The sequence below is a fragment of the Mus musculus genome, chromosome 12, assembly GCF_000001635.26.
Source record: "Mus musculus strain C57BL/6J chromosome 12, GRCm38.p6 C57BL/6J".
In the NCBI taxonomy this organism is placed as follows: Eukaryota; Metazoa; Chordata; class Mammalia; order Rodentia; family Muridae; genus Mus; species Mus musculus.
The window spans coordinates 89804469-89828243 of NC_000078.6; the positions used below are offsets into that span (position 1 = coordinate 89804469).

The following is a 23775-nucleotide window of genomic DNA, read 5'->3' on the forward strand; positions in this document are numbered from 1 at the left end:
ACATAAGGCCAAGTGATAATGTTTAAGCAAATGTAGAAGTAGGAAGCAAATAGAAAGCTCAAAAAAAAAAAAAACCCTCAAATTCATATAATCTCAAAATTGTAAGAGAAGTTATATACCTCACCCATTCATTACAGGTTGTATACCAAACATCTAATGCTTGACCATTTCCTGGGATATCATGGTCTTACAAGGTCACATTTCTGATTTTACATCTCTAAATTCTGAAATTTTCTTACTGATAAAAGAGATATTTTTATATTTTGGAGCAAACCTCCCTCATCCCCAACAAACATATATGGATATATTATGTGAGGACATCTTTCAAACTCTAATTGTATATATATCATTTGTTTCCTTACTAACAACCACTAACTATTTACAAATGATTTTGGGATTGTCCTATATTTGAGAACAGGAATATATTACTATCATATTCACCTATAAGAATACAAATTTTTAGAGGTTAAGTAATATATTCAATGTCATGGAGCTATATTTTTCTTTTTTTTAAGAAAAAGGAAAAGGAACATTGAACTTATGTCGTCTGACCCTAGAACTTAACCACTTCATTGATTCTAAGATCAAACTGCATTTAATAGATAATGTTTCTATGAATCATATAGGGTACCAAGTTATAAACTAACTGATAACAACAGACTGTTACAAGAATCAACAGCATGGTGCTAAGGGAAGATAGAAAAGACCAGCTAATAATTGTGCCTATTCAGATTGAAAGGAGCTAAATACCTAATAAAAAATGGAAAAAAATATATCAGTGTTGTCCCATCTATTTTAAGAACAGAGTGTTCTGTCTCCAGTATGAACTCTTCTTTCGGTACCCAGCCCCCAGCTTCCCTATCAGCTCTTGAGATGTGCTAAATCCTTATCGCTACCGAGCATGCCCTTATTATCTATCTTACAAATATTTCCATAGATTCTCAGGTGGCACTGTACCTTCCATTAGGAGTTTATACATGCTATAAACCCCTCAAGATTTTTCCGTTATATGGATTTAAGTCTATTAAATTAATAAAATATGCCATTTAACTTCCCCCTGAGCTGCCTCTCTCTCTCTCTCTCTCTCTCTCTCTCTCTCTCTCTCTCTCTCTCTCTCTCTCTGGTTTGTTTATTTTGGTAGTATTTGAATTTGAACCTAAGGCTTCATTCTTTAGAGAAAGGCTCTCTAAAACTGAGCGATAACCACAGCTCTTTTTTAGATTTAAAAGAAAAAAATCTTTGCAGATTATTTCAGATCCCTGCATCTCTTAGATCACTTCACAGAGTAGGGAGTAGCATGAATGCTTGGCCAAAGATATGCCTCCAAATAAATGAAAAATAACAGGATACATTAGCAAAAGGAATGTTGGGTGAGCCATAGCTTGACTCTTTGGCCCCATTGTGGAATTTGTGGAACATCTCTTAGTGTGCAGCAACCCAGCCATCTGAGATGAAGAATGAGAGTGTGCAAGTGTGTTTTCTGTGGTTCCACATGTTTCTTTGTACTTTCTCTCTCCTTTCCCGTCCCTTTCCCTGTCTTTCAGTATCCTATGGCATACTTAGGATATGCCATGACTCATAGCATAACTTGGTTGTTTATAGAGTGAACATGTTGACTCCTTCTTGAGTTTCTTGGGCACTGACAATTTAAGATACAGGAATGTTCGTCTCTGGGAATCTGTAGGTATATGATTCTACCCTATATTAATAATTTCCTTCTTTTAGATTTCTCTTTCTGATTTCCACTCATTTTAGGTCAGGTTCATATAGTAAACACTAAGGTATACTTATCTTCTTCAATATATGTTTTCATAGAATCCTAAAAAGTCCTTTGGTATGGGGATTATTGGTTTTTCTTCTGCCAAGGAAACAAGTACAGAGAGATCAAAGTTACTCAGGGTCAAAACAGTAACGCATAGGATATCTTCTGATTTTTCAACTTGTGTGTGAATCCATCCAGGATCTTTTTCCTCTTGACAGAATACATTAACTCCATTGGCTAGTGTGGTGGTTTGAATATGCTTGGTCCAGGGAGTTCCACTATTAGGTGGCCTTGTTGGAGTGCATATGGCCCTCTTGGAGGAAATGCATCACTGAGGGGGTGGACAGTCAGTCTTCTCTTACTTGCCTTTGAAACAAGAGGTAGAACTCTCAGCTGCTTCACTGTCATGCCTTTCTGGAAGCTGCCATGCTTCCCACCATGATGACAATGGACTGAACCTCACAATCAGTAAGCCAGTTCAATTAAATGTTTTTCTTTAAAGGAGTTGCATTGGCCATGGTGTCTCTTTACAGCAGCAGAAACCCTCACTAAGATGGGTGGTATGTATATCTGCTTTACACCTTTAATCTCACACTTGCTGTGGCATTTACATTATGATTCTTCAGGGAGGTTATTAGGTTTTACCCTGTTACAGCTCTTGCTCCCTAAGGCCTGAAAACTCTTTATCATTGGCTCTTTTGTATTTTACACAGTATCTTGTCCTGGTAAGCATAAATTTAACATTCATAGAGTAAAGTAAGGGATGGCCTAAAGTGATGGACAAGGGCTGCGACTTTCTATACTAAGTAGCCCAGTTCAGAGGTTGGCTCATCAATATTTTAGAAAGACTATTCAATGCTAATGAAAGTCTTCATAAAGTCAATGGAAATTAATAAGGCTTTGGAAAGTGTACCTTTCAGGGAGAAAGCCAATTGTTTAGAATTTATTCTGCATTTGAGAGAAGGCAGTGAGAACATGAAAAAGAAGAATCTTTGCGGATCCCAAAACCAACTGTGATCCCACAGAGTCCTCACCCTGCCCTGGAAAACAATTACAAAACAATGCTGGACTTCAGTTGCTGATACTATCTGGTTTCGGGTCAGGCTATAATCTCCATTACTTTAGAGCCCATTTGAAAGACAGATGTAAAAAGAATGAAATCGAGTTAGTGTCTTTTCTGCCAAAGACAAGTCAGCATGCTGGGAGCACCCAGAAGATAGTTTCCACTTGTATTTTGGGGTTGCTGAGGTTACCCCTGTAAGATGTGAGTAAATACCAGGAAAGTGCTAACTGCACGAATGACCTCTTAATGTCTTCTAGAGAAAATGAGGATAATAATAGAAGAATTATTATGGTTGTCATTATTATTGATACTGATCATTTTCAGTATGTCAGACACAATTGGTAAAAACTTCACATGCATTAGCTGTTTGAATCTATAGATATCTTGTAAAAGTATTCTTATTTTAAAACAGGGAGACCAAAGTAGAACCTAACCAAAGGTACTCTGAAACCTTATACAGCAACTAATAATTAGGATTTGAATTCAGGCTGCCAAGCAACACAGCCCAACATTGAAACCTAAATCAAGTCTCAAAATGCATGCTAAACTTTTGATTGGGTGATATATCCTATAAATATGCAATAGACATCACTCAGTCTTGGGTTACAGGCTGTTGTTCAGGGGGAGAGTGTTTGCTTTGGTATGTGCAATGCCCCAGTACTCTACTCAGAAAATAAAGAATTCTGTTGGTTCTTTGAAACAATAATTCCTTTTATTTAGTTCCTCAAAACTAGATAGAGATTTTCACAGTGGCAAAGATGAGAAGTTTAGATCAGTAATTGCTAGAAGCAGTTTAGTACAGACTATCAGGTGTTTGTGGCAGACCACTAGGAAGAACTAGGTCCTGTCTTTGAGGTAATAATAATAATAATAATAATAATAATAATATGATCATAATCATAATATTTAGTTAATAAATTATTATTTCATTTGGATTTCAATTGGAATTAGCTAAGAAGTGTTTGTTTATTTTTTTATCTTTTCTTGAATTGATATATAAAAATCTGAACTCTATAAACAATTCCCAAGCCCATTGATCAAACTCAAAAGATCTGGAAAATGTAAAGAGATTTGGCTCAATACTTAAATGCCTGAATTTCCTTCTGTGGCCACAAGGAGGACAAGGGAATAATGGTGTTTATAAGAAGGATGATGTAAAGAAACAGAGGAGATCCGGTGTGCTCAAGGGAGTGTGGCCATAGATAAAACATATTCTCTTCATGCATCCAATTCTCAACAATAGAAGGTAAAACATACCAGAGCAACCTAAGCATTCTCCGAGGCACACATTTGTACAAAGATGCTACGGTCCTCTTCATTTAAATCAAATTCATGTCGGAGTGATATTTAAAAGGAAAAAAAAATTCTCTTTTATACTCCCAAAAGGAAAACTTACTCAAAATCGGTCTTTTTGCAGGATGGCTTTCTTAAATAAATGAACAGAAGAATGAATTATGTGACTATAAATAAATCCCCTGACATATAATAAAGCAATGTTCGACTGTTTTATGGTGTCACTGGAAGAACCCCTGGATATATTTATAGCCATGTTAACAGTCACCTGTATTTTTCAGGACTTTTATTTCACTGTACATTATGAGAGTTTAGTCGGGTGAGGTTGGTGTTTGTTTTTCTCTTCCCAAACTGCCTACTGGAGCTGTGTAGAGATAGCAAGTAAGGATTTCTACTCTTTGTTTTTGTTTTTTGTTTTTTGTTTTTTTTTTTTTTTAAAGTAGGTCTTCACTTAATGTCTTGGGTCTCACAGAATCAGGCTGTGCCAATGCTTTTCTGGTCTTTCTAAGTCTGCAATCACATTAGATGTGCCAGCAGTGGCGAACTTGACAGGTATCTCCTGCTGACAGTGAAGTGGCACGTCAGAGCCTATCCAAGTGAGAGGAGGCTTGTGCAGAGATAAAATGCACCGTGAGGGACGACGGACAAGGCAACTTCACATTAGGTTCCTGACGCCTGACACTTTAAGTAGAAGTAGGAGGCTTATTTTAGAAGCCAGCGGATTCCTTAGACTTCCTTGGAAGCTGAGGCGATGAACAAAGTAAGGTAAAGAATTAAGAGGAAATGCTCTCTTCCACTCTGGATGGTCTCCTAAGAAGAGAAGAGAGGCAAAATTAAAAGGGCCAGGAGAGGAGTCTGGGATGACAAACTCTGGAGTTGAATGTACCCAAGAACCCCAGCTGTTGCCCCTGTGGATCTAGCTACAATAGGAGTTTACACACCTTGTTCCACTCAGAAATGCAGGATTCTAAGGATTTCCATCTGGGTGTCATGAGGGGGATATACACATGGGAGCTAAGGTGGATTATTCCCATGAAATTATTCTCCTTTAAGATCTGTGGGGAGAATAACAATTTCCAATCTATTTCTTCCCTTTTCCATCTTAAAAGTGGACCCGCATCTTCCGCTGTTTGATGTGCCGGAGATGCCAATTAAAAGAGCCCAGAAGAGGACAGAATGCAGGAGGGAAAAGGAGCACCCATGATGGGCAGTGATGATTACTTTTCTAGCTGTAAGAGGTGTTTAGAAGACATCAACTTATCGCCATAGATAAAATTCTCAAACTATGCTGGCCTAATATAAACTGTAATAGACTGTAAGAACGGGAGTTCGAAAAGACATATAAATAAGAAGGTGTTGACTAGAGGGAGGGATGTGAGACATATGGAAAAATTAACAGTGTATTATATTGGGGAGGGCTATGTAGTTTATCAGGATGGCAGTAGCTCAGCTCTTTGGAGTACAAGCAATATAAAGCAGCCTTGAATTTGTTATCTGATTAGTCCTCTCCTCACTCAACTATGCTCATAAATGGAGTCTCCCTCCCTGGAATCTACAGCTGCTTCTTCTGACATTTTGTGAGTAGTAAATAAATAAGTTCTAAGGATAGGACCTGGAATGAACAGTTCCTGCTGTATCGCACCAGCAGAGCTTGCAGGTCCCATTCTGAGTCAAGGGTTTATTTTCCCTCTATAACCAGGCAGAGAATTAGTTGGAATGTCCATCCAGGCTCCCCTTGCTTCCTTGGGATGAAGTCCAACAGTCTCCTGTCCGTGCCAAGTTGGAAAAGGAGACCATGAGATGGATAAGTGTTGTGTATATCAACTCTGGAAGGCTTGTCTCTCGGAAATCAATGTCACTAAAGTCAGACAAATGGACCACTGAAACTCATGGTACGAGAGCTAATAGATTCGAAGCCTTGGTTGGCAATTGGCTCAATGGGTTCATTTATTCAGCAAACATTTACTGAGATCCTGAAACTTGATACCCGTGTGCCACACCCAGAGGATGAGGTAGAGAGTTGGACAAAGGCTCTGCCATCAGAGAACCTATCTACCTTAATCTTTCTAAGGATATAGCTCATGAACAGATGAAGTGACTTCTGAAAGCCAATAATGCTGGAAAAGAAACGAATTGGAACAACAAGGTAGGATAGCCACCAGAATGGCAGTGCCTAAACCTGCAGGAAAATGTTCTAAGGAAACAGCATAGCAAATGCACCCTGCTAATGTTGAAGGAATCCTTCTAGAGAAAAAAATCCGAGCAGGCTTGGGTTGGTAAATATCTAGGTACATTCAACTGGTGGAAAGAAAGTCTGGGGAGCAGACAGAAGTGAGTCAAGAATGTCTAGTTGATGGAACTGTCAGTGCATCAGAAGCCTGGTCACCTAGGTCCTTTTGAAGACTGTGTGACAGAGTTAGAGCAAGATCCAAGTGCAATGGGAATCCTCGGGGGAAATTAAATCAAGAAGCAGCTGATAAGAATAAGAATTATTGTAAATTCTCAGGGGTAATGTTTAATATTTTGTTCCTTTTTTGCAATGAGCAAAATTATATGTAACAGGTACTATGTGTACAATTTGTAAGCATTTTATTCTAAATGTGTGTGTGCCTCTCTCTCTCTCTCTCTCTCTCTCTCTCTCTCTCTTTCTCTCTCTCTCTCTCTCTCTCTGTGTGTGTGTGTGTGTGTGTGTGTGTGTGTGTGTGTGTGTATAGTGTGCCTACCCTAATTTCCTTCAGAATCAAATTGCATGATCCGGGCAGAGTCTCTGCTAGTAAGGCTCAGATAGAAAGGACTTGCCTAGGAAGAATGTCCTTCTATTGTGTTTGTGTTCCCACTCAGTGGAGGTAGTAGAAATAGTGGATAGTGTTTCCTGAAAGGGCTCTGGCCCCTCCTGGAGTCGCAGATTGCCTTGAAAGGAGCTGCACACCCCACCCACCCCTGAACAACCCCTTTTCAAACTCCTCCCCTCCTACTCCTTGCCACCACTACTCCCTACTCCTGCACGCATCCCCTACCCAGATTTAACTAGTACTTTCTGGTACCCAGCACCAGTGAGAATCTACTCGCCTGAAACATTATCTTCTGGGCAAGTCAGGGACAGACCAGCCACTCCTCCGCTTTGCACACTTCTTTACTGTGATTTGACTTGAAGATGCTAGCCTCTGGATCCCGAATTCCAAGGGTCCAGGGTGGGTGGAAGCCACATCTTAGGATAGACTGGTAGCCACGGAACACTTCCTTCACTCTGAAGAGTCCCTGAGCCACCCAACCCATAACCTTTCCTTCCGTGAGCGATGACACGGATTCTATCATCTATCCACTGACCTAGCAGTGGTGTCCATTGGCTCTTGTTCAGTCTCAGCAGAGATGCACGCCGGAGAGTGGACGCCCTAAGTGCTGCGAGAACAGCCGGGCGCCTACCACAGGCAGTCCGGTGTGCTTGCAGACTCAGGGTTTATTTTGGTTTAGGGACACTTGGGCTGGAGGTATATTCCTGCCAAAAGCTTCACTGGTGCCTTAGTCGCCGAGTTGGGTTTAGGGATCTTAGGAGAGGAACGGGAAGGGAGATCCCCGGGGCCCTGAGCAGAGGAGGGCTGTGGGTCTCCTAGGCGCACGCACAGCGGGGTGGAATCGAGGGAGAGCAAGGCGAGAGCTCTGGCTGGTGCCCGGGTGTGTACAAGCAGCCGCGAGCTAGCGTACACTTGAATGGGGAGGGCCGGGATTCCTGGAGGCTCCACCCCTCCCTCCTCCAGAGCCAGCCAGTCCCTCGGCAGAGCACACCGGCTGTACTGATTTGCTCTCCGGAGTGCGTTATTTGCATATGACTTGCCCATTTGTGAATTTGACTCCCCAACTCCTTGCTTCACTTCACCTGTGCCTCCCCAGTTGCGCGCACTTTGCTGGTACCGGCTCTGCTCTCGGCCACCTCTGTCATCCGCGAGCCACCTCCTCTAGCGCTCTCCCTGATTGCGCCTACCCTGCTCCTCTCCACCTTCTGCTACGTTGGTCTGGGTGGCTAGCTCAGTGCTGTTTCTTTTCCTCTGGCCCTTCTTGATCCCTTTCTCTGGCTACTGCTGCTGGCTGATTTTCAACCTATTGGGAACTCAGGACTTAAGGCGGCTGCACCGTGGCGCTCATCCAGGACACTCAGGGTTAACAGCCTCCGCGCCCATCCACAGAGACTCCCGGGAGCAGAACTCTTCCACCTGCAGCCCCCTTTTGCCTGGCAGTTCTGCATTGCATCGCTTGGAAGTCGAAACAAGAAAGAAAGAAAGAAAGAAAAATGTCCAAACTCCTTGGATGTTGGGAAAAACTAGCGTGAATTTACTTGGTTTTTTCCTGCTCTGTCTTCTCTCTCCGTTTCCACCTTTCCCCAGTGGCTTTCCAGAGTATGCAGCTAGTACATCGGACTTGAAGTACCAAGAGAGCAGGAAGAAAGCTCGCGGGTCCTTCCCTGAAATGTGTGACAAGCCAGGGCTTTCCAGGTCTGCTGTACCTGGGTCGACTCTTGCATCCTAAATTTCTCTTCCAGGAAAAGGCAGGGGGGAAAGGCTTTGCCTTATCTTTTTTTTTTTTTAATCTTCGGTTTCTTTTTGTAGTTTCTTTTTTTTCTTTTTCTTGTCTTCTTCTTCTTTTTTTTTTTTTTTTTAAACCGATTCACCATTTCCCCGAAAGCTTTTATTGCTTCCCTCATCCCCAAATTGAACAACTCTTCCTCCTGCTATGATGGGCCTCTGGGCATCATGAACTTCGTTATTGCTCACTGGCTGGAATTTAAACTGCCCATCTGTAGTGGTCCAGTGCGTTGACCATGCACCTGAGAATCCACCCAAGACGGAGCCCTCCTCGCCGGCCGGCCTGGACGCTTGGGATCTGGTCCCTCTTCTGGGGATGTATCGTCAGCTCTGTGTGGAGTTCTTCTAATGTAGCCTCCTCCTCCTCTTCCTCTCCGGGATCTCACTCTCAGCAGGAACACCATTTCCACGGCAGCAAGCACCACTCTGTGCCTATTTCTATCTATCGCTCCCCTGTTTCCCTTCGAGGAGGGCACGGTGGGTCTCTCTGCTCTTTATCTTTTACTGGGTCATTGCAAATCTTTAACCCACTGTCTTTCAGGTAGATTCCAGGATGGGAATAGCAGAAAAAATTCAATTTAAAATTATGAGATGGCTTGCATGTGCATAAGGGGAAAATTGTCACTTTCTCTTACAGGCAAATGCTGCTTGCTCTCAGCCATTCACTTTCCAATAAAAGGCTCTCCCCTCCTTGGCACTCTTGCTCATGGCAGGGCAAACACACTTTCTACCCTTTGCCACCTTCTCCTCCCCCAACCTGCTGATGGCAGGCAGCTGAAACAACTCCTAATGATGCTACAATTTGGAAAGTCGATCATTCACCTTACGTTAATTCACCGGTCCTTTCTCTGGTCTCGTGGTCCTTTCTCTGTTCCTGTTTCGGGGCTGGTTGTGAAGAAATAGCTGACAGCAAGTCCTTTGGGCATCAGCCTGAAGTTGATGAAACTGCTATAAAGTTACCTATGTGATAAAGATCTAGGGAGAACAACTGAGTCAAAGAAGGCAGAAAACATAGCTAACAAACAGTGGATGCTATTTTTCATTTGGTTAGCTTTTTATTTTCCTGTATGTAGGTTGGAAAGAGTAGCGATGCCCTACCAAACACACATCTAATATTGCTATTAGTGAGGAAGCAATATGTCAGATAAGGCTAAACCACTTTTAATTAAGCCCTGTAAATCATAGCAGCTTTGACTCACCATGTATGCAAATGATGTTTCAATTAAAGTCAGCATGAATGGTTAGTTCACACAAGCCATGTATGATATATTTTTGCTTCAAACAACCTTCTTTGCATCAGCTATTGGAGGAAGAGACCTGTGGTTCATAAACATATACTCAGCTCTGAGCAGGCTCCCTCAAAAAAGACTGATGTCTACAGCCAAGGCAGGAGCTTGCTGTAGTAAATCAGCCCAAGAAGTGTTTACTATGCACTCCACTTTGATGAGGAGGGGAACGGGAGAGTGCCTGAGCAGCCCTCCAGTGAGCTGTGCTGTGAACCTCTCTAGGGGCCCTGTCATGACTTGTATTTTAAGGTAGGCAGGCTCCATTAGGAAAGTAATTCTTTCCACTGGTTCCTAGCTAGGGGCTCCTGCTCCAAGCTGTCTGTCGTTTTAAGTGGAAACACATTGAGAGAATGCCAGCGCATGCCGGTTCTTTCCCTCTTTTCAAATCCCATGTGGTGGAATTGTCAAGTAGTTGAGAGCCTGTAAGGCTTGGTAGAAGGCTCTCCTGTGACTGAGAGAATGCTGGAATGCTTCCTTGTAACCTGGTTGCTGTTATGTGACTTCTGTTGGGTCTGCTATAGACTCTCTTTAAAGCAAAACAAAACAAAACAAATAAAACCACAAAAGACCAGGCAAGAGCTACACACAGACACACTCACAGAGGGAGAGGGAGGGGGAGGGGGAGGGGAGGCGAAGGGGAGGAGAGAGAGGAGAAAGAAAGGGAGAGAGAGAGAGAGAGAGAGAGAGAGAGAGAGAGAGAGAGAGAGAGAGAGAGAGAAATTTCATTAAGATGGAAACTTAACTCCTAAGGAAGAGACAGACTGGGATGGTGGTTGAAATGAGGGAAGCCAGACAGACTATTACTAATAGCCATAATTAAGCACAGAAACGCTGAGCAATAATTAGCTAAATTTTGCTAATTAGTGTAAATGATCACCAGGGAGATGAAGATTATGCATTAGTTAGAGGTTAGAGGCTAGCAGGGTCTTGCTATTTCTTTTTGTTGTTGTTCAAGATGTAAACAGTTAAAAGCAGTACTAATAGTGATGGAATTTGCAGAGCAGAGTACTTGAGGAGTTTATAAATTCCACCCCTCCTTTCCAAAAGGGTCGACTCATACACAGGTTAATTTTTCCCCCCTTACCTCATCTATGCTAAGATTGCTGCTTGGGTTTTCTCTAACCCCTTTGACGGGTTTTCATTGTGATTTCTCATTACCTGGCAACTGATAAGATTCAGGTTGATGGATAAGAAGAGAATAAAGAAATAGCCAGAGACTCCTCACAAACCTTTCATATCCAACTGAACTGCAGGGTGCACCAAACCCCAGGGGCTGCCATGGTGAAGATAAGAAAGCTTCTGTATTCTAACTCTTGCCTGTCCTCTTTTAAGAAGTCCCCATCCCACTGATTTGGGACTTGGGGACTGAATATATCGATACTAAATAGGTGGCCTCCATATTTAATTCATGTTTTTAAGCTTAAAATCAAGCGAAGTAGCAATTAACAGTAAATCCCAACCTTGGCTCTCTTCCTGAATCCCAGCTGTGAGCAACCTATAGCATCACTTACTAAAACAACCCCGAGACTCCCCAGAGCTTTCCAGTAATATTCACCTCCCATTCATATTTGAAATACACTGGCTTTCTTCTAGTTCAAGGCCAAGTTTAGGTCAGCATTGCTTTTATAAGTATGTCTTATGTGCAGGTCTTAGGGGGCATAGACCCATGCAACTGGGGTAGTTGTCATGAATAGTTTGGCTAAGGCTCCCTCCCTTTTTTTGCCTTTCATGCTGGCTTAAAATTAAAGCTAAAGCCTTGAATCCAAGAACCTTCTTTTGACTCAAGAAAGATTTTTAAAACAAACAAACAAACAAGCAAAGCTTGCCATTTTTAATGCTTTGCCTAACTTCCCAAATCCTCCAAGATCCTGCTGATCAGTAGCCATCCCCTTTCCCCACCACCCTGCCCTGTGGTGGGATTCTCTCAAAGGCAGTTGGAAAAAAAACAGAAATCCTCAGAACAGCTGGGAGTTTTCACATATGCTCTTATCCTTGCTTGGAGGTGATCTTTAAATTATTGATTATGCTATAGATTTGTGTGAAGTCCAGGGCAGCCTGGGTGATGCTGAGATCATTTGTAAAATTGGAAGAGAAGATTAATAAGGTACTGGTGTACCCACAAATAGTCTCTGGCTAGGGCTCCAAGATGGAATGAGCCCTTTTAAAAACTGAAATCTAATATCCTTCTTCTCCTTTCTCAATCTCTTCTTTGAGGTTCCCCACCCACTTTTCATGTATCCCTCTACCAAGTAGTCACTCAGAGAACAGTGTTTATGGGCCAGGCGTTGGTCTGTCTACAATATAAGTTAATAAAACATTGGTGTGTTCAGCTTGGGCATGACTCTGTAACTATGTTGATCCCTGTGAAAGACAAGTGCTTCTTCATTGTACAAACTGTGGAGGAAGGTAGGGCCAAATCATTTCATATGAAATCTAAGTGTCCTTTATAAAATTCATATTTTCATTCTCCCGTGACTCAAAATACCCCTCCACCTTGAGTTTTTTTTTTTTTCCATCTTATGCTTGGTTTCCACAATTTAAATAGCAGCTGTGAAAGTGCTGGGTGGTTTAGCTGGGCAGAGCATAGAAATAGGTACAGTGTACTGGTTTTCATCCCATTAATTTTCATTTCCATACAGGTTTTATATTCTTTTCCAAACCATCCTAAGCAGATGTGGTAGTGGCCTCACTGGTGGCAGAGGAACCAGGGAGTCTTGAATGACACTCTGCCACGAGATCCTTTCAGGGCCTAGCCTCTAAAGTTTGCCCAGCATTAGGCTCACTCTGGGCTCCTCTGCTGAGCACATTATGGCGCTGTGCAGCTGCTCTCTCACCACTTTCTCTCTGCCTTCCTTCTTGAGATCGGGAACACTGAATAATTCAGAGTGTTGGTTGACAGATAAAACGATAAGATTTATACGTCGTTGGCCTTGGTGATGAATTAATTAAATTGGTTTCTCCTCTATCCTCGGCATGCATTGTTTTCTGTCTGTAAAATGTGCTTGCTGGTAAGTGGTGGGCTTGGAGATTTGCCTGCTCTTGAAAGATGGTAGGGGAAGATTATAATATCAGAGGATAAATCTTTTCAGGACTGCTAATGTTATTGCCGCCACCACCAGATAGGGTAGAGGTGGGGGAGGGGGGCTGCACTGTTACAGGCAGAAGAGATGAGAAATGCTTAACAATTGCCTTCAGGGCTGAGAGGAAAAGACTGTTTCTAACTACTAGTTCATAGAATCCAGCAGTGAGACTTTACTCCTCGATATCAAAATTTCAGAGGTACCACATTCTATTCTGTAGTTTAGAGCTGATTTATCAGGATTTCAGATATCTCTGGGACCCTGGATAGCCTTGGAGAGACACACATCTCTGAAGGTAACCCATGAGCTTCCCTTCCATATTTGTTTCCTTCTAGCTCAGCTCTGAAGGCTAAGGGTTGAAGATCAGAATGGAAGCAGGCTTAGTCTCTGGGGAGCTGTCTCTGGTTTACATATGGTCATTTCCCTACTGAGTTGCCATCTTGTCTTTTCTCTGTGTGCACCATCACAGGCAGAATTGCTTCCCCTCAACCTCCTTCTCTAAAGACCCATTCAGCTACATTAGGTCCACCCAACAACTTTGTTGTATTTTTGTCATCTCTTTACAGGCTCTAACTCCAAATGGCAGCATTCTGAGTTCCTGTTGAGTGGAGCTTCCATATACCCATTTTGTGGACACAGTGTAATTTTGACATCTCCAGGGTGGGGACTAGTCATCACTCTACCTGTACTGTGTGTTCAGTGAGTTCAGAGTAGACAAGTAAACCCTAGGTGACACTGACAGCAATTTACCAAATCCTAGGATGGTGCCTCGAAAAGAAAAGTCCTATTTACATAAATGGCGAAAACAAAGACAGCAGGTTTACTCAACTTCTGTTTGCCTTCTTGGCTGAGCTTCTGGGCCTGAGTCCAGACACTGATGTGCATAGGACTAACTCTGTCTGACTGCAGACACAGGCTCTGTGCATAGTCTAATGTGAACATTCCAAGGCTTTCTCAGCCAGACCTGTTGCCCTTCCAAGCTATATCCTCAGACCTCTCCTCACTGACTTCTTTAAGACCTATGGCTAATTTCTTGCCACCCTCCCAACACACACAAACACACACACACACACACACACACACACACACACACACACACACACTGCTAGTGCTTCACTTTTCACCTTTAATTGAGGAAAACAGATTAACTACATACAAATACTACATATTTTGGCAGCAAAAAATACTTTAAAAAGTATCATTTTTAATGATTTTCCAGTTGGATTTTATATGAAACTTATTTCTAGATATAAATGTTATATATATCCTGTCTACTTTATCAGTCAAGAGGCTCTAGTGAAATGACTAAGACAACATATTGTTCATTGTAAAGTTGCTATAAATTGGAAGCAAGGTGTTCAATTCTTTTGGAAAATAATTTTCTTCCCTTCCTCTATCCTTCCTTCCTCCCCTATTCCTCCTCCTCTTCCTCCCTTCTCTCCTCTCCCTTCCTTCTCTCCTTCTAGGTTCCCCCACTTCAGATACTTCTTTTTAAAATGAGCCATGAAAGCATGTGTTAATAAAGGTCTCAATGTTGACTGGTAATGGAGTTCAAATGGATGCTGGGACATTAGGAATGGGTGAGGTAAATCAAGGACAAAATTTAGAGTTGAATGTATTGTGAATCAGCCTTTGTTTCTTTTTTTGCCTGGCTGAGAGGCATGTATCTTTAAACCTCAATAGTTGATAGTATGACTTGTCTGCTTTATGCACAAAATTTCCCAGAAGATTAAATTATATACGTGGTCCACATGACTCACATGGGTGGCACATTTTATAAGAAATACAATAATGTCAGGGCCACCTTCTCTCATGGACCTAGGTTTGCTTGCCCACCCACAGGCAGGTTGAAGATGCTGTATTCCTGCTTTCTCCTTATTTCGCTATGGCAACACTGTTGGCCTCTGAAGAACTACTTCATTTGTGCACTAATTTTGGGGAAAATGTAGATGAGAACACCTCCATAAGCATACAGAAATCAAACTGGGATGTGACCTACAGCTATCCCTTTAGGCAGAGATCCATATTGGATAAGTTCTAACCATAGTTAACAAATTGTAACAAGACATGCAGAAGCTCAGAGATCTTGGATAATAAAAGTGATGAAGGCTCTGAGAAGATTCTGAGGCCAAACATTCCTATGTTTGATATGCATTAGGAGGTAAACTAAAAAAAAAATAATTTGACAAACCTATACTTTAGAGTAGGAAATAACTTTTGTTTTTAGGTCAACTGTCTTCAGATATGGAAAGGGAAAACTTATTTTAATGCTGTTTTTCCTTTGTAATTTTACATTTTAGAGATCCGGGGTCATAGAACAGATACTTTCTAGTCTTGATTTAAAGACAGAGTTCTCATGGGGAGAACACTGTAGAATCGGAGAGTTCATTGCAAGTTTTCTTTCTCGCCAGTTCTGTGAACCTGGCGGCCTGTTTATAGTTGTTCCTTTAACTTCTAACCTTTCCGCAAGGTTCTTGATCTTCTAACTTTTCCTATTCTTTCCTCCTATAGTGGGATGCACTGCTACTGTGATTTAATTCTGTAGCTGGAGGAAACATTCTCTTCTGTTTCATCTCCTCACATTATGGGGGTGCTCCCTCAGTACCACTGGGAGGCAAGCTCTCCCAGTACTATTTATCATGAGCACTGAATGATCTCAGACTCCTGCATCTTTCAGACATGCATCTCACCTGTGTGTTAGACCTGTCTGAATTCCACGGGTATGCCATTGTGCTATAGGCCTATTTTCTTAATTGTCAGATAATTTTGCCAAAGCCACCAGCCAGGTTTTCCCTTTTCCCCTCAGAAAGAGCCAATGTAAAGAGAAGCACACTGTTATGCTAGAAAGCCTGAAGTCCAACTTGATATAGTCGTGCTGAGAGAGAAAGAATGAAGGTTTCATTTAAACACACCTTATTAGTACAAAGCAAGGAGTTCCGTGTTGTGTTTAAAACACACCGTACTGCTGTGTTGAGCCACATCAGGGCAGGAAGCAGAGCAACTGAGTTTATAAAGAGCAAGCCATGTAATTCTCCTTGCAATTCGCATTCTGAGAGAGAGGCTTGCTTGTGTCAGGCACACCTACTGTGTGTCAAAACTTCCAGAGGTTTGTCATGCATGGGATCATTTAGTTCAAACAAATCTTTGGAGTTAATATAGTGGGTATTGTTTTACAATTGGCATCATTGAGTCCCAGAGAGGGTAAGTGACTTGACCAAAGTAATAGGGTGATAAAACACCAGATTCCAACCCAGTTCTATCCACGGAGCTCTTCATCTTTCTGTGGCTTCACGTAGTCCATCATCTCAAGAAACAGAAAGAAACACATACCCAACGCTTTTGTCAGGAACAGTGCACACATGCCATTGAAACCTTCTTAGTCTTGAATTGACACACATCCAAAAGTGTCTATGAGTGTGCAATTGGTAATAAATACTCAAATGTGACAGCTTGCCTGAACCCATTTGAACCTAAGGATGTGGTTAATATCACAGTGTCCCTTCCATATTCTGGAATATAGATGCTAGCTTATAAAAGAGGCAGTGGCAGGGGGAGGCACGGACTTCCTGCAAAGTGGAGTCACCTTCTTAGAACTCTGGAGATCTAAGGGCTCAGCTGTCCACTTGAGCAGAGGAAGGATTCTGCCAAGGGTTCCCAGGCAGTGTCAGAAATAGTGAGAAAGTTAGGCAGTATGGATTCAAGTTCACTGCCTTTGCTTCTTCCCGGTCCCAGTAGATAAGGTCAAGGGCTCATTCCTTCAAGGCTGTGATTGCAAGCTGTCTCCTGCTTCTCTTTTTGTCCCCCCAGCAATCCCTCCTTAGCCAAGAGAAGTTCTACAGGTGTGCGATCTGACAGCTTTGAACTTTCCTGGTCTTATGCTAAAGTAAAGCCATCAGGAAATCTTTCTACGACTCTTCTGGCTTTGTGTTCAGAAATAGAATTTTAGTGCTGTGCTCAAGGTTTCACCTCCATTAAGGTCCCTAGTGTGAGAAAGTGGGACAGTTCAAGGGGTTTTGTATCGGTAGACATTGTACCCTTTGGGTTGAGTTTAACTGCCTACAGAGGAAAAAGGGAACCACAGTTTCCTGTACCTGTCCTACTCCATGTTTAGAAGCCATGACAAGTTACTGGTAAAGGGCATATCCTTAGTTCCAATTCTGACTTCTTTATTTACCAAATCATTAGCACCTGTATACACATGAAAACCCTAAAATCCGAAGAGCTTCATTGTATTTAATCCTCATTTTTATTGTTTTGAAATACTCCTCTCCTCCTCCTACATTACAACCACTGTGTGTACTCTGGAGTAACTTTCCCCGAAACTATGAATTTCAACTCTTTCTGAAGCTGTCTTTCTGGATTTGAATATAATTACACGCTTTGGGTGCAAATTGTGGTTTTTGCTACATAAGAAACTAATGGAAATGATCTGCCTGTTCCTGTAGTTTACAGATTATATGCTTCAGAACCGGGGCTATATATTTAGGCTGCTTTTCTGTGTGGCACATTAAAATGAAAATGAACCCAGGGTGAGCCACCATGGTTGCTAGGCAGTGAAGCAGGTTGACAGAGCATTGCATTAAACCAAGACAGCATTGCTGTTTTACTTAACATCTATTTGCCTTTCACTCTCGTCATTTGGTGCTGTCTCAGAAAGGAAAGAGGGAGTCAGTTGTAAAGGTTTACACAAGGAGAAAGAACTCATCGCCCCAAACCTCGGTATGCAAAGAGCATTTTAGTAGAATCTGATATCAGAGCCCAGAGAACTGTGATGAAGAACATATGGGACCTGGAGTAGTGCAAGTATAGAGCTGGCATCTCAAGGGACATGTCACTTGAGTAGGTTAGCAACGGGAAATTAACTAGCTCCTGCAGACTGGACCCTGCCTCAGTGGCTACAGATGAAAGGGCATCATTCTTGTTAGAAATTTTAAGCATGCCTCTAGAGTTCATTTATTATCTAGCCTGAAATTCCATAGTCCTGTGAGCAAATGGTGACAGGCAGCAAAGGCTCCGGGGCTTCTTTATAATTGATAACTAATAGAATGTCTCCCACTGCTTTGAAATCTGATTTTAATAGAACCTAAAGCTCTGAAAAAAAATTAGATTCACAGACAAAGCAGAATACTTAGATTTGGGGGGGGGGGTTTCAGTAGCTCTCTGGTTAGTAAAATAAGAAAGTTAGAAAAGAAGGCTAAAAGGTTCAAGCTTAGCAACTGAGATAATTTTGTATCTTAAGGAATTTTATTAAAGGAATGGTCTTACAGCTTTGGTAGGTATAGCCTTATTCTCTCTCTCTCTCTCTCTCTCTCTCTCTTTCTGTGTGTGTGTGGAGAGAGAGAGAGAGCAAATTCTCTTCTCTCTTCACAAACTAGTAATTCCCATATCACAAAGACATCTCTGAGTATGTCCTTACATTAATTTACACTGCTTAAGTAAATCCAAGAAAGGACTTAGCTTTTACACAAATAGCAAGGAACATATTTTAGTAATCACTAATTATTGTAATACTGTACTGCCTCTTAATGCACCTTGCGTATCTTATAGTTCCCTAAAGCTTTTAGGTCATTGGATTCTCCTATGAGGGAGGGACAGTTCTTTTCCTATTTCTAAGGCGCTGCCCTTGGCAGGGAATGTTTTGATAGTTACCTAAGGTAGAACCAGGCTGAGTATCCAAAGAATTTGAATCCACACACGTGTTTGAATATTTAATTTTTCTCTGTATTGTTACTGGGTGTCAAAAGTTCTCAATGTGGACTTCTTAGAATACTTAAACCTTTTTAGAGGGCCTCTTTTGATCTTCCCAGGGCAACAATAGATTGTGAGAACTGTGCGTGCTTTTATACTTAGTAACCAACACCACACACTCACCATGTGTCAAATACTTAACTAGATACTTCAGCTGTGTTTTTATCTCAAAGTAGGTAACATTGTTACAGTGAATTTACAAAGAAACTCTGTCTCAGTTAACTAATTTCTAGAACTCCTTCCACTTATTAAGTCCTTGGCCTCTCTTGCCTAGGGAACTTTTAGGTCTGGTATTTACAAAAATGTCTACCTTGTCCCTGCTTCTGAGAACATCTGATTCCATTTCCCTAAATCCACAAGTCTACTACATTGGTGTCAAGTCTTTTCTATAGAGCCTCTGCAAACCCATTTCCAGAGACCTCTGGCAAGTAACAGATATGTGTTCACACAAGGATCTCAGTGCCAGGCAAGGGGTATCAAATGACAAGATTACTCCTAGTGACCATGTCACCTATTTTTTTTAAATCCACTATAAAGAATACTTTTATCAGGAAATATGGTTTCTATAGTTGCCAGAGGCTCACTCTTCAACTTACAATTTTAAGCAAACTGACAGTTTGTTCTGGATTTCATTATTTTCTCTATAAAATGATAAAATTTGAGTCAATGACATCTAAGTGGCTTACCAGCCATCTTTATAGGTTAGCTCTTCATCTTTGTATCAGGGCTTATGAGCAAAATTCAGATGATCACTAAACTACATTTTCACTTTATTTGTCTACCTTGTATCTATTTCTATTTTTGACTCATCATATATATTGTATATGTGGCAGCATCCCATTAATTATGAGGGTAAAACTAATGAAGTGAATATTTCAAGAATGGCAGGGTTTTTTTTCTCCAATTTGAGCCAGTATGTGTGTGTATATGCATATGTGGGTGAATGTGTGAGCTGGAAAAAAAATTAATGTAGCAGTAATGCCTTGACAGCATGCTAATTAGCTCGTGGCCTGGGAATGTACAGACCAGACAGGGGCTATGAGCCTGCTGTGAATTACAGATGCAGAAGTGCTTCAGTGTCTACTTCTTTCTGCTCAGATTTCATTGATCAGCCCAGTAGTATCACAGGGTTGTGCCAGTGGGTCAATAATCTCAGAAGGGAACAGCTTTTATGTGAAATAAGGATGTAAAGCTTAAGTCCTGTCCCTCCACAGTCAACTTGTCTCCTTGGAAGAACTAGGTGTTGTTTTTGCTTATTTGTTTTTCTTTCCATATATTTGTCTGTAAAGAGATCTCCACCGGATCTTCTTTCTGCAATTAAATATCGCTTAGAATTATTATCACAGATAACACTCTTTCAGACAATCTTGAGATAGCAAAGGCTTCAATTTCTTGCCCAAGGTAACTTAATAATGGCTACCCTGAAAAAGATTCATAACCAGATCACCAAAGTCCCCAGGTCCCGATGTGGGTATGGTCTTAATCCAGGGATGCTGTGATGCAGGACTTCTTTGTACTCTACAACTGTTTTGCAATTGTGTCATCATCAAATACTAAGCCTGGAAGAGGTCTTTTGAGACCTTCACCCATCAAATTATTTTTCATGGGAAGAACCTAACATACCAATCATACTTTGCAAATCAGAGGCAATGCAAGGCAAACACCGATTCTACCCTGTCTGCCTGTTATACCACGGTATTGGTTCTTGAGCTCACCTGGATTGGGAGGCTAGAGTGGTCTCCAGGGTAACTTGACCAACTAATCAGCACCAAAGGAGTAAAACCAGCATGGGAGCCAAGACACTCCAACCCTCTTGCTGATTCCCTTAATGTCACCCCAGTGAAGCTTCCATTTCATCCTAGGCTTGCCTCTCCTTCCAAGGGTTGCCACTTTTCTCTTTGCCCCATCAGCCTAGGAGAGAAATTCAGTATGCTGCAGTTAAATCAAACTGTTTGATGAGAGCTTTCGAGCCTAATTACATGGAAGGTTTCTTCCAGTGAAAGGAGAGAGGAAAGAGAAAGGGAGAAATTAAATTGAAGTGTAAATCAGTCAAGGGCTCAGATCCTGTGCTTGCTTTCTTTTTAATCAAGAGTAAAATAAGAGGAGAGTTTGAAGGATCATCACAAGACACCATTAACTACCCAAGGAGCTCTTGACTGAAGATGGTTTGTCATGAAAAGAAAAAAAAAGTACAATTTGTCCAAAAAAGGAAAAATCTGAAGGTTGTGTGAAACTTAGAAACATAACGCTGAGGGGTAGGACCGTTGTTTTTTTCTGTGATGAATACCTCTTTTATTCTAGATGACAGCGACATTTCCTAATATACCTCAGGTGCTTAATAAATACATTAAAGCAGTGATTTGGTAAATATGTAATGTGTAATGGAAGTGTTTGTATTGTTATGTAGGAAAATGTAGCATCCTTTCTCTTCAGTCTTAGGCATTAAACCTGAAATGAGCATTCGAAGGTTTTAGTGATTTTCCGCTATGGTCATCATGGACTCAATGAAGCACCATAAATTATTGCTATTTGTGTAGTGTTTTACAATATGACAGAAAAAATTCCATCATCATTTTTGAGTCTCACTACAGCCCTGTGCAGTGGAGAATAGATGGTAGGACTGTTATTTGGCACATTTTTAAGCTTATGCAATCAAAACCCAAGATGAGATGACTTGACCAAGTTATTCAAGCATTAAATGACAGAGCAGAAATGGATACCCAGCCTGTGTTGTCCACTAGATCTCCCTGTACAGAGAAAATATATGGAATTTCTGAAGATTCCTGTAGAAGAGGGGTAATAGATTAGAAGAGATCAGTGGTTGAAACAAAAGGCGATGGTTTTCATAATTCATTATAGAATAATTATTATTAGGAATTTATGGCATTGTGTAGGCACTGCAGTGGGAATTGAAACATGAACTTTAACCTCAAGTTATTTTCAATGTAGCCACAAATTCCTTAAAGGCAGTCTTAGATCTTCCTTCCCTATCCCCACAAAATCTCCCACTCTATCACCTGGAAAGATTCACTGTCCCCCTCTGTAGGCTTCATGCCTCTCTTGCCAAGCTCTCCCTAATAGTTGAGCCTTCTTTCTGAAGCACAAGGCTCTTCCTGTTACTCTCCTCTAGGGATCCTGTAGGCCTATAGGATGAGAAACAACCAGACCATGTCCATTTCCCATCAAGGACAATATCTCAGCCTTATGTTTCCTGATCTGTCTTGGTTTCTTCTTCGTTGAGTGTGTCTGTCCTGTTTCCACGGTATTGTCTTTGTATATTTTCAGTTTCTTTCTCTCCATTTCTTACACAGTTGCCCTTTCTGTTCATAGTATCAAATATCAAAGCTTAGATATTATCTCTCAGACCCTCCCTGACTGCTACTGCTGAAGAGCACAGTTCCAAATCTCTTCCCAGCCTACCACCTTTTTTCAATGTAGCTTGACAATCTCTGTGATGGTCCTGGTGTGTGCTTTGTTTCTTTCATCATGCTAAAACACAAACATTGGGGATAGAGGCCTCATCTGTCTTTTTCATGTTTGTATCTCTAAAGTCTAAAACATAAACAAATGAAGAGTTAATTTTTATTAACATATACTGAATGAAGGGATCACTGAATAACTGGTATGCGTGCCTGAAATACACGGCTCTAACCCAATAGTTTAACCTCACTCCTTAGTAGGCTTTTTAATCCTCCATGTATTTAGAGTATACTCTTCCCATATGTAGGCCTCTGGCTATTTGTCTCATATTATTATAATGTCTCATATTATAGGTCAACCTTTAGTATCTGACCTACAAAGTTTCTTTTTCTATGCCTTATTTGCATAGCAATTACATGAGCCTCCAGAACTTATTCTGCACAATTCTTGTCTCACTGTATAACTGCAGCTAATAAGGATATATTAAGATTTCTCGTATATTTTCGTCATTGTCTTGGACATCAAATACTTACTGACTCATGAGCGTGATTCAGATGCTTCATAAAAGAAGCTCATGTGTCCACATCTTGGCTAAAGAATGTACTCTCTCATTCTCAAATGTACATAAGTACATAAATGTATAAGCTATGGTGGAGCCAGAGAGGGAAAGATGTCACATCCAATTAGGTCACTTCAAAGTATTTTGTCAGTGGGTTAGAAAGATGGCTCAAGTTTAAAATGTACTTTCGGCTCCTGTAGGGGACCTGGATTTGATTCCCAGCACCCACATGGTGGCACACAACTGCCTGTAACTTCAGTTGAGGGGATTTGATTCCCTATTCTTGCCTATGTAGGCTCCTGCATGCATGCAGTACACATAAACTCACTTACCAATACACATAGGGAAGTACCAAATATTATTAGTACTTTGTGAGCAAAGCAGGGTGCAATCATTTTGGGAGGTAGTCACAGATGTTAGAGACTAGTAGCTGAGTTTGCTAAGTGACTATTTAAGGGACTATCTCTGTGAGGAGAGATAGTAGAGCAAGCAAAGGCTCTTTGAAGAAAACAAAGTAATATCTGTAACAGCAATAGCTCTTGATGCTTAAAAACAAGTGCTATGGACATCCTCAGATTTATTTCAGTCACTCTATAATTCATTTCTCACTGTCATTTACAAAAGAAGAAAAGGACTACATCTATGAAGTTAGGACTTAAAATCTTATAGGAATCCTAACTTTTATTAGATGGAAATCTGCTTTTGTAACTTCACTCCTTAACAAAAAAATATATTGATAAAAGCAAAGAAAAAAATTTTTCTTTCCTCGTGGGTTTTCATTGCCCTTTAAATCATGAAAAAATAAATGAGTTCTACAAACTTAGTTTTGCTCATCCATTTCTTTACCTCCTCCACTGGCTGACTTCCTTGAAGTAGCATCCTCTTCCCCTTATTAAATGCAAATTCCCACAATACATGCACTCATAACTTTCTGGAATCAACCTCTTGTACATTTAGAGTAGTTGCTACTGTATATCTAGCCATGAC

General features: G+C 41.1%; 1 protein-coding gene across 51 annotated transcripts in view; it reads left to right on the forward strand.

The window, feature by feature from the left end:
- Nrxn3 (neurexin III) overlaps window positions 1–23775 on the forward strand; it is a 1612235-nt gene that overhangs the window by 1081768 nt on the left and 506692 nt on the right. For 5 of the 51 annotated variants that reach the window (XM_017314989.2, XM_017314988.2, XM_006515568.4 and 2 more), the window contains exon 1: window positions 1–9172. This exon is cut by the window's left edge and continues 78333 nt beyond it. The exons of 45 other annotated variants lie outside the window; for them this stretch is intronic. In XM_017314989.2, coding sequence (XP_017170478.1) covers window positions 8932–9172 — 241 coding nt within the window. In that variant the 5' untranslated portion in view covers window positions 1–8931. The remainder of the gene's footprint in view (window positions 9173–23775) is intronic. One more of the 51 variants, NM_001252074.2, reaches the window with a different exon arrangement.